The sequence below is a fragment of the Pristiophorus japonicus genome, chromosome 27 (assembly GCF_044704955.1).
Source record: "Pristiophorus japonicus isolate sPriJap1 chromosome 27, sPriJap1.hap1, whole genome shotgun sequence".
NCBI classification, from domain to species: Eukaryota; Metazoa; Chordata; class Chondrichthyes; family Pristiophoridae; genus Pristiophorus; species Pristiophorus japonicus.
In genome coordinates, this window is record NC_092003.1 from 3,159,913 (window position 1) to 3,170,616 (window position 10,704).

Consider the following 10,704-nt stretch of genomic DNA (forward strand, 5'->3'; position numbering starts at 1 on the left):
AAGGAGGAGAGAGAGGCGGAGAGGTTTAGGGAGGGAGTTCCAGAGCTTGGGGCCCCAGGCAGCTGAAGGCACGGCCACCGATGGTGGAGCGATGGGAATCGGGGGATGGGCAAGAGGGTAGAATTGGAGGAGTGAGAGATCTCGGAGGGTTGTAGGGGTTTACAGAGATAGGGAGGGGTGTAGGGGCTGGTGGGGGTTACAGAGATAGGGAGGGTGTAGGGCTGGATGGGGTTACAGAGATAGGGAGGGGTGTAGGGGCTGGAGGAGGTTACAGAGATAGGGAGGGTGTCGGGCTGGAGGAGGTTACAGAGATAGGGAGGGGTGTAGGGGCTGGAGGAGGTTACAGAGATAGGGAGGGGTGTTGGGGCTGGAGGAGGTTACAGAGATAGGGAGGGGTGTAGGGGATGGAGGAGGTTACAGAGATAGGGAGGGGTGTAGGGGCTGGAGGAGGTTACAGAGATAGGGAGGGGTGTAGGGGCTGGAGGAGGTTACAGAGATAGGGAGGGGTGTAGGGGCTGGAGGAGGATACAGAGATAGGGAGGGTGTAGGGCTGGAGGGGGTTACAGAGATAGGGAGGGGTGTAGGGGCTGGTGGGGGTTACAGAGATAGGGAGGATGTAGGGGCTGGAGGAGGTTACAGAGATAGGGAGGGGTGTCGGGCTGGAGGAGATTACAGAGATAGGGAGGGTGTAGGGGCTGGAGTGGGTTACAGAGATAGGGAGGGTGTAGGGCTGGAGGAGGTTACAGAGATAGGGAGGGGTGTAGGGCTGGAGGAGGTTACAGAGATAGGGAGGGTGTAGGGCTGGAGGAGGTTACAGAGATAGGGAGGGTGTGGGGCTGGAGGAGGTTACAGAGATAGGGAGGGGTGTAGGGGCTGGAGGAGGTTACAGAGATAGGGAGAGGTGTAGGGCTGGAGGGGGTTACAGAGATAGGGAGGGTGTGGGGCTGGAGGAGGTTACAGAGATAGGGAGGGTGTGGGGCTGGAGGAGGTTACAGAGATAGGGAGGGGTGTAGGGGCTGGAGGAGGTTACAGAGATAGGGAGGGGTGTAGGGGCTGGAGGAGGATACAGAGATAGGGAGGGTGTAGGGCTGGAGGGGGTTACAGAGATAGGGAGGGTGTGGGGCTGGAGGAGGTTACAGAGATAGGGAGGGTGTGGGGCTGGAGGAGGTTACAGAGATAGGGAGGGGTGTAGGGGCTGGAGGAGGTTACAGAGATAGGGAGGGTGTCGGGCTGGAGGAGGTTACAGAGATAGGGAGGGGTGTAGGGGCTGGAGGAGGTTACAGAGATAGCGAGGGGTGTAGGGGCTGGAGGGGGTTACAGAGATAGGGAGGGGTGTAGGGGCTGGAGGGGGTTACAGAGATAGGGAGGGTGTCGGGCTGGAGGAGGTTACAGAAATAGGGAGGGGTGTAGGGGCTGGAGGAGGTTACAGAGATAGGGAGGGGTGTCGGGCTGGAGGGGGTTACAGAGATAGGGAGGGGTGTAGGGGCTGGAGGAGGTTACAGAGATAGGGAGGGTGTAGGGGCTGGAGGAGGTTACAGAGATAGGGAGGGTGTAGGGGCTGGAGGAGGTTACAGAGATAGGGAGGGTGTAGGGGCTGGAGGAGGTTACAGAGATAGGGAGGGGTGTCGGGCTGGAGGAGGTTACAGAGATAGGGAGGGGTGTAGGGGCTGGAGGGGGTTACAGAGATAGGGAGGGGTGCAGGGACTGGAGGGGGTTACAGAGATAGGGAGGGGTGTAGGGGCTGGAGGGGGTTACAGAGATAGGGAGGGGTGCAGGGACTGGAGGGGGTTACAGAGATAGGGAGGGGTGTCGGGCTGGAGGAGGTTACGCGGAGTGTCGTGTTTCGGTACACAATGTGTGTTGACGGCTGTTTATTTTCTCCCCAGCACCCGTTTACGAGTCAGGCCCTGAGCAGGATTCAGGGAATCGAACTTCTGGACAAGGCCAATAACCCCGACAGCGGCAGCACTGGCCCCATGGACGACAGTGACCTGGAGGTACAGCAGTGGGCAGCGGGATCGAGCAAGGCTTCCCGCAACACACCGACCACGTTATAACGTCTCACGATGGCAGCCGAGACCACGCAATTTCCCGCGCGCACCCTCTCGTGCCAGCCCCCTCTCCCTCTCTCGCCTCAGAGTCAGGAGGTCGTGGGTTCGAGACCCCACTCCAGGGACTCGCACCCCATTGTCTAACCTGACACTGTCCATTGCCAGTACTGAGGGAGTGCCGCACTGTCGGAGGGGCAGTACTGAGGGAGTGCCGCACTGTCGGAGGGGCAGTACTGAGGGAGCGCCGCACTGTCGGAGGGGCGGTACTGAGGGAGCGCCGCACTGTCGGAGGGGCAGTACTGAGGGAGTGCTGCACTGTCGGAGGGGCAGTACTGAGGGAGCGCCGCACTGTCGGAGGGGCAGTACTGAGGGAGTGCCGCACTGTCGGAGGGGCGGTACTGAGGGAGCACCGCACTGTCGGAGGGGCGGTACTGAGGGAGCGCCGCACTGTCGGAGGGGCGGTACTGAGGGAGCGCCGCACTGTCGGAGGGGCGGTACTGAGGGAGCCCCGCACTGTCGGAGGGGCGGTACTGAGGGAGCGCCGCACTGTCGGAGGGGCAGTACTGAGGGAGCACCGCACTGTCGGAGGGGCAGTACTGAGGGAGAGCCGCACTGTCGGAGGGGCAGTACTGAGGGAGTACCGCTCTGTCGGAGGGGCAGTACTGAGGGAGTGCCGCACTGTCGGAGGGGCAGTACTGAGGGAGTGCCGCACTGTCGGAGGGGCCATCTTTCGGATGAGACATTAAACCGAGGCCCCGTCTGCCCTCTCGGGTGGATGTAAAAGATCCCGGGGCCACTATTGGAAGAAGAGCAGGGGGAGTTCTCCCCGATGTCCTGGGGCCAATATTTATCCCTCGACCAACATCACTAAAACAGATGATCTGGGTCATTATCACATCGCTGTGTGTGGGAGCTTGCTGTGCGCAAATTGCGTTTCCCACATTACAACATTAAACAGCTGTCTTTCACCCCCACCAGACGTCCCAATGAAGTACTATCGGAGTGTGGTCACTGTTGTAATGTGGGAAACGCCAATTTGCGCACAGCAAGCTCCCACACACAGCGATGTGATAATGACCCAGATCATCTGTTTTAGTGATGTTGGTCGAGGGATAAATATTGGCCCCAGGACACCGGGGACTGAGTGACTCATCGGATGTTAACTCCTAAACATCAATGTTCCTGCCCCCCCACTGACACTGTTGAAAAACCCGGCAGTTAAAATGGCGGCTGGAGACGCCTGTCCACCATTTTAAGCACCGCGCCCTCCCGGTTCACGCTGGGCGGGCAGGGGTCAGAGCGAGCCTCTGTGTCCGGGGTCACACCCGCCCAACTGAGGGGGTCAGAGGGCGCAGGGCTTCGGAACAGGAGGAGGCCGTTCAGGCCTGGTGCGCCTGATGGGTCACGTGACTCGGGCGCTGGTGCAGAGCGGGAGAGCTGGAATAAAACGCTCGGCTTGTGAACTTCTCGTTGATTTTGCAGACTTGTGACGCGTTCCCCGATAAGATCCACTCCCTCGGGCCACACATGAGGGCAGAGAGGACACGATCGGAGATACAGTGTAAGTCCGTCGCTCCCACGGAGCCGGAGGCAGAGATTTACATCGTGTGGGGCGTCTCGGGCTGGGGAGAGAGAGCGGGAGCGGATAGAGGGCCGTCTGCAAACACCCTGCATTTATATAGCGCCTGTAACGTAGTGAAACGTCCCAGGGTGCTTCACAGGGGCGTAAATCAGACACACTCTGACCCCGAGCCACATACGGAGATATTGGGGACAGGCGACCAAAAGCTGGGTCAGAGAGGTCGGTTTTAAGGAGCGTCTTGAAGGAGGAGAGAGAGGCGGAGAGGTTTAGGGAGGGAGTTCCAGAGCTTGGGGCCCAGGCAGCTGAAGGCACGGCCACCGATGGTGGAGCGATGGGAATCGGGGGATGGGCAAGAGGGCAGAATTGGAGGGGTGGAGAGATCAGGGAGGGTTGCAGGGGCTGGAGGGGGTTACAAAGATAGGAAGGGGTGTAGGGGGCTGGAGGAGGTTAAAGATGAGGAGGGGTGTAGGGGCTGGAGGAGGTTAAAGAGATAGGGAGGGGTGTAGGGGCTGGAGGAGGTTACAGAGATAGGGAGGTGTGTGGGGACTGGAGGAGGTTACGGAGATAGGGAGGGGCTGGAGGGGGTTACAGAGATAGGGAGGGGTGTAGGGGGCTGGAGGAGGTTAAAGATGGGGAGGGGTGTAGGGGCTGGAGGAGGTTACAGAGATAGGAAGGGGTGTAGGGGGCTGGAGGAGGTTAGAGATTGGGAGGGGTGTAGGGGCTGGAGGAGGTTACAGAGATAGTGAGGGGTGTATGGGCTGGAGGAGGTTACAGAGATAGGGAGGGATGTAGGGGCTGGAGGAGGGTACAGAGATAGGGAGGAGTATAGGGGCTGGAGGAGGTTACAGAGATAGGGAGGTGTGTAGGGCTGGAGGAGGTTACAGAGATAGGGAGGGGTGTAGGGGCTGGAGGAGGTTACAGAGATAGGGAGGGGTGTAGGGGCTGGAGGGGGTTACAGAGATAGGGAGGGGTGTAGGGGCTGGACTGGAGGAGGTTACAGAGATAGGGAGGGGTGTAGGGGCTGGAGGGGGTTACAGAGATAGGGAGGGGTGTAGGGGCTGGAGGGGGTTACAGAGATAGGGAGGGGTGTAGGGGCTGGACTGGAGGAGGTTACAGAGATAGGGAGGAGTATCGGGGCTGGAGGAGGTTACAGAGATAGGGAGGGGTGTAGGGGCTGGACTGGAGGAGGTTACAGAGATAGGGAGGAGTATCGGGGCTGGAGGAGGTTACAGAGATAGAAACATAGAAAATAGGTGCATTCGGCCCTTCGAGCCTGCACCACCATTCAATATGATCATGGCTGATCATTCCCTCAGTACCCCATTCCTGCTTTCTCTCCATACCCCTTGATCCCTTTAGCCGTAAGGGCCACATCTAACTCCCTCTTGAATATATCTAACGAACTGGCCTCAACAACTCTCTGTGGTAGAGAATTCCACAGGTTCACAATTCTCTGAGTGAAGAAATTTCTCCTCATCTCGGTCCTAAATGGCTTACCCCTTATCCTTAGACTGTGACCCCTGGTTCTGGACTTCCCCAACATCGGGAACATTCTTCCTGCATCTAACCTGTCCAATCCCGTCAGTATTTTATATGTTTCTATGAGATCCCCTCTCATCCTTCTAAACTCCAGTGAATACAGGCCCAGTTGATCCAGTCTCTCCTCATATGTCAGTCCTGCCATCCTGGGAATCAGTCTGGTGAACCTTCGCTGCACTCCCTCAATAGCAAGAACGTCCTTCCTCAGATTAGGAGACCAAAACGGAACACAATATTCCAGGTGAGGTCTCACCAAGGCCCTGTACAACTGCAGCAAAACCTCCCTGCTCCTATACTCAAATCCTCTCGCTATGAAGGCCAACATGCCATTTGCCTTCTTCACCGCCTGCTGTACCTGCATGCCAACCTTCAATGACTGATGTACCATGACACCCAGGTCTCGTTGCACCTCCCCTTTTCCTAATCTGTCACCATTCAGATAATATTCTGTCTTCCTGTTTTTGCCACCAAAGTGGATAACCTCACATTTAACCACATTATACTGCATCTGCCATGCATTTGCCCACTCACCTAACCTGTCCAAGTCACCCTGCAGCCTCTTAGCATCCTCCTCGCAGCTCACACTGCCACCCAGCTTAGTGTCATCTGCAAACTTGGAGATATAACATTCAATTCCTTCATCTAAATCATTAATGTATATTGTAAATAGCTGGGGTCCCAGCACTGAGCCCTGCGGCACCCCACTAGTTACTGCCTGCTATTCTGAAAAGGACCCGTTTATCCCGACTCTCTGCTTCCTGTCTGCCAACCAGTTCTCTATCCACGTCAGTACATTATCCCCAATACCATGTGCTTTAATTTTACACACCAATCTCTTGTGTGGGACTTTGTCAAAAGCCTTTTGAAAGTCCAAATATACCACATCCACTGGTTCTCCCTTGTCTACTCTACCAGTTACATCCTCAAAAAATTCCAGAAGATTTGTCAAGCATGATTTCCCTTTCATAAATCCATGCTGACTTGGACCGATCCTGTCACTGCTTTCCAAATGTGCTGCTATTTCATCCTTAATAATTGATTCCAACATTTTCCCCACTACTGATGTCAGGCTAACCGGTCTATAATTACCCGTTTTCTCCCTCCCTCCTTTTTTAAAAAAGTTGTGTTACATTAGCTACCCTCCAGTCCATGGGAACTGATCCAGAGTCGATAGACTGTTGGAAAATGATCACCAATGCATCCACTATTTCTAGGGCCACCTCCTTAAGTACTTTGGGATGCCGACTATCAGTCCCTGGATTTATCGGCCTTCAATCGCATCAATTTCCCTAACACAATTTCCCGCCTAATAAGGATTTCCTTCAGTTCCTCCTTTTTGCTAGACCCGGGAGCTGTGTAGGGGCTGGAGGAGGTTACAGAGATAGCGAGGGATGTAGGGGCTGGAGGAGGTTACAGAGATAGGGAGGGTGTAGGGGCTGGAGGAGGTTACAGAGATAGGGAGGGGTGTAGGGGCTGGAGGAGGTTACAGAGATAGGGAGGGGTGTAGGGGCTGGAGGAGGTTACAGAGATAGCGAGGGGTGTAGGGGCTGGAGGAGGTTACGGAGATAGGGAGGGTGTAGGGGCTGGAGGAGGTTACAGAGATAGGGAGGGGTGTAGGGGCTGGAGGAGGTTACAGAGATAGGGAGGGGTGTAGGGGCTGGAGGAGGTTACAGAGATAGGGAGGGGTGTAGGGACTGGAGGAGGTTACAGAGATAGGGAGGGGTGTAGGGGCTGGAGGGGGTTACAGAGATAGGGAGGGGTGGAACTCGAACCTATCAGAAACTTGTACATATTTTGGTTTCTCCCAGTCCGACAAGTGCAGTTTGGTCGGCCGATGCAGAAGGAGACGGAACCACAGAGCACACTGGTGAGTGAACGGGCAAAGAGTCAACATTTAACCCGTGACAGGGTCATAGAAACATAGAAAATAGGTGCAGGAGCAGGCCATTCGGCCCTTCTAGCCTGCACCACCATTCAATGAGTTCATGGCTGAACATGTAACTTCAGTACCCCCTTCCTGCTTTCTCACCATACCCCTTGATCCCCCGAGTAGTAAGGACTACATCTAACTCCTTTTTGAATATATTTAGTGAATTGGCCTCAACAACTTTCTGTGGTAGAGAATTCCACAGGTTCACCACTCTCTGGGTGAAGAAGTTTCTCCTCATCTCGGTCCTAAATGGCTTACCCCTTATCCTTGGACTGTGACCCCTGGTTCTGGACTTCCCCAACATTGGGAACATTCTTCCTGCATCTAACCTGTCTAAACCCGTCAGAATTTTAAACGTTTCTATGAGATCCCCTCTCATTCTTCTGAACTCCAGTGAATACAAGCCCAGTTGATCCAGTCTTTCTTGATATGTCAGTCCCGCCATCCCGGGTTCAGTCTGGTGAATCTTCGCTGCACTCCCTCAATAGCAAGAATGTCCTTCCTCAAGTTAGGAGACCAAAACTGTACACAATACTCCAGGTGTGGCCTCACCAATGCCCTGTACAACTGTAGCAACACCTCCCTGCCCCTGTACTCAAATCCCCTCGCTATGAAGGCCAACATGCCATTTGCTTTCTTAACCGCCTGCTGTACCTGCATGCCAACCTTCAATGACTGATGTACCATGACACCCAGGTCTCGTTGCACCTCCCCTTTTCCTAATCTGTCACCATTCAGATAATAGTCTGTCTCTCTGTTTTTACCACCAAAGTAGATAACCTCACATTTATCCACATTATACTTCATCTGCCATGCATTTGCCCACTCGCCTAACCTATCCAAGTCACCCTGCAGCCTCATAGCATCCTCCTCGCAGCTCACACTGCCACCCAACTTAGTGTCATCCGCAAATTTGGAGATACTGCATTTAATCCCCTCGTCTAAATCATTAATGTACAATGTAAACAGCTGGGGTCCCAGCACAGAACCTTGCGGTACCCCACAAGTCACTGCCTGCCATTCTGAAAAGTATCCATTAACTCCTACTCTTTGCTTCCTGTCTGACAACCAGTTCTCAATCCACGTCAGCACACTACCCCCAATCCCATGTGCTTTAACTTTGCACATTAATCTCTTGTGTGGGACCTTGTCGAAAGCCTTCTGAAAGTCCAAATACACCACATCAACTGGTTCTCCCTTGTCCACTCTACTGGAAACATCCTCAAAAAATTCCAGAAGATTTGTCAAGCATGATTTCCCTTTCACAACTCCATGCTGACTTGGACCTATCATGTCACCATTTTCCAAATGCACTGCTCTGACATCCTTAATAATTGAATCCATCATCTTACCCACTACTGAGGTCAGGCTGACCGGTCTATAATTCCCTGTTTTCTCTCTTCCCTCCTTTTTTAAAAAGTGGGGTTACATTGGCTACCCTCCACTCGATAGGAACTGATCCCGAGTCAATGGAATGTTGGAAAATGACTGTCAATGCATCCGCTATTTCCAAGGCCACCTCCTTAAGTACTCTGGGATGCAGTCCATCAGGCCCTGGGGATTTATCGGCCTTCAATCCCATCAATTTCCCCAACACAATTTCCCGACTAATAAGGATTTCCCTCAGTTCCTCCTCCTTACTTGACCCTCTGACCCCTTTTATATCCGGAAGGTTGTTTGTGTCCTCCTTAGTGAATACCGAACCAAAGTACTTGTTCAATTGGTCCGCCATTTCTTTGTTCCCCGTTATGACTTCCCCTGATTCTGACTGCAGGGGACCTACGTTTGTCTTTACTAACCTTTTTCTCTTTACATACCTATAGAAACTTTTGCAATCCGCCTTAATGTTCCCTGCAAGCTTCTTCTCGTACTCCATTTTCCCTGCCCTAATCAAATCCTTTGTCCTCCTCTGCTGAGTTCTAAATTTCTCCCAGTCCCCAGGTTCGCTGCTATTTCTGGCCAATTTGTATGCCATTTCCTTGGCTTTAATACTATCCCTGATTTCCCTAGATAGCCACGGTTGAGCCACCTTCCCTTTTTTATTTTTACGCCAGACAGGAATGTACAATTGTTGTAATTCATCCATGCGGTCTCTAAATGTCTGCCATTGCCCATCCGCTGTCAACCCTTTAACCGAGCCATTGACCATCCCTTATCACTAGCTCGAAGCTTCATTGTGGCTGAGGACACCCTCCTCCTCAAATGGATTGTTCTACTTGGTGATGTCAGTACATCATCAGTGGAATAGTCCAATGCGAATGGGGTGTGCGTGCGGGGAGGCTTCAGAAACTTGCTGCATAGCACCACCATCTGGCTGGAGCCAGCAACTACATCGTGACAGACAGCTGTTTACATACAGAATTTCTATTCGAATTCTTTGTGTAGACTTGCACTTCTACCTTTTCACCAACTTGGGGCGTGTCGAAGAACTTTACAGCCGATTCAGTTTTTTTTTGGAGTGCGCTCACTGTTGTAATGTGGGAAACGCCAATTAGCGCACAGCAAGCTCCCACACACAGCGATGTGATAATGACCCAGATCATCTGTTATATTGATTGAGAGATAAATATTGGCCCCAGGACACCGGGGAGAACTCCCCTGCTCTTCTTCCAATAGTGGCCCTGGGATCTTTTACATCCACCCGAGAGGGCAGATGGGGCCTCGGTTTAACGTCTCATCTGAAAGACCGCCTCTCCGACAGTGCGGCACTCCCTCAGTACCGCCCCTCCCACAGTGCGGCGCTTCCTCAGTACTGCCCCTCCAACAACGCAGTGCGGCGCTCCCTCAGTACTGCCCCTCCGACAGTGCGTGACTCCCTCAGTACTGCCCCTCCGACAGTGCGGCGCTCCCTCAGTACCGCCCCTCCGACAGTTTGATGCTCCCTCAGTACTACCCCTCCAACAGTGCGGGGCTCCCTCAGTACTGCCCCTCCGACAGCACAGTGCGGCGCTCCCTCAGTACTGCCCCTCCGACAGTGCGGCGCTCCCTCAGTACTGCCCCTCCGACAGTGCGGCACTCCCTCAGTACTGCCCCTCCGACAATGCGGCGCTCCCTCAGTACAGACACCGGGGAGCGCGGCCTGGGTTATGAGGCTCCGAGTGGGTCGCGAACCCTGACCTTGCGACCCAGCGGCGAAGGGGCGAGCTACCCACTGAGCCGGGGCTGACCAATTAGACGTCGGTATTTATCCCGGCCCTCGGTCTGTTGGGTGTACGATGATCCAGCCAGCGGCAGCGGAGTCGACACACTGCCCTGAGCCATGTTACCGATCGCTGTTTGATCCCGGGTCCCATTACATCGACCTGGATACCGGGCACACTCCGGCTGATGGGGTCCACCTATGCGAGCGATCGGTGATGCTGACCGAGAACGGCTACCGTTAATCCCGATAGCGTAAGACCCAAGAGGTGCCCCTCGTTTCCCCCCCCCCCCCACACAGTCTCCTCTCACACTTTCTCTCTCTCTCTCTCGCCTGGCGGGATTGAAGGGACGTAGAGAGACGGAGCAGAAATTCCGCCAAGGTCACTTGGCCGTTGCCCGGGGTGGATGTGGGTTGCCGCCTTTAACCGCGTCGGTTCCTGGCGCCTTCGGTGTACGTCCCG

The 10,704-nt window shown here is 54.4% G+C and overlaps 1 protein-coding gene across 3 annotated transcripts in view; it reads left to right on the forward strand.

Annotated features, from left to right (window-relative positions):
• The window catches only part of map4k2 (mitogen-activated protein kinase kinase kinase kinase 2), a 97,631-nt gene that overhangs the window by 42,033 nt on the left and 44,894 nt on the right, over positions 1-10,704 (forward strand). For 2 of the 3 annotated variants that reach the window (XM_070868119.1, XM_070868120.1), the window contains exons 12-14: positions 1,887-1,997; positions 3,534-3,612; positions 6,981-7,039. In XM_070868119.1, the coding sequence (XP_070724220.1) occupies positions 1,887-1,997; positions 3,534-3,612; positions 6,981-7,039 (249 nt within the window). The remainder of the gene's footprint in view (positions 1-1,886; positions 1,998-3,533; positions 3,613-6,980; positions 7,040-10,704) is intronic. The other variant, XM_070868121.1, reaches the window with a different exon arrangement.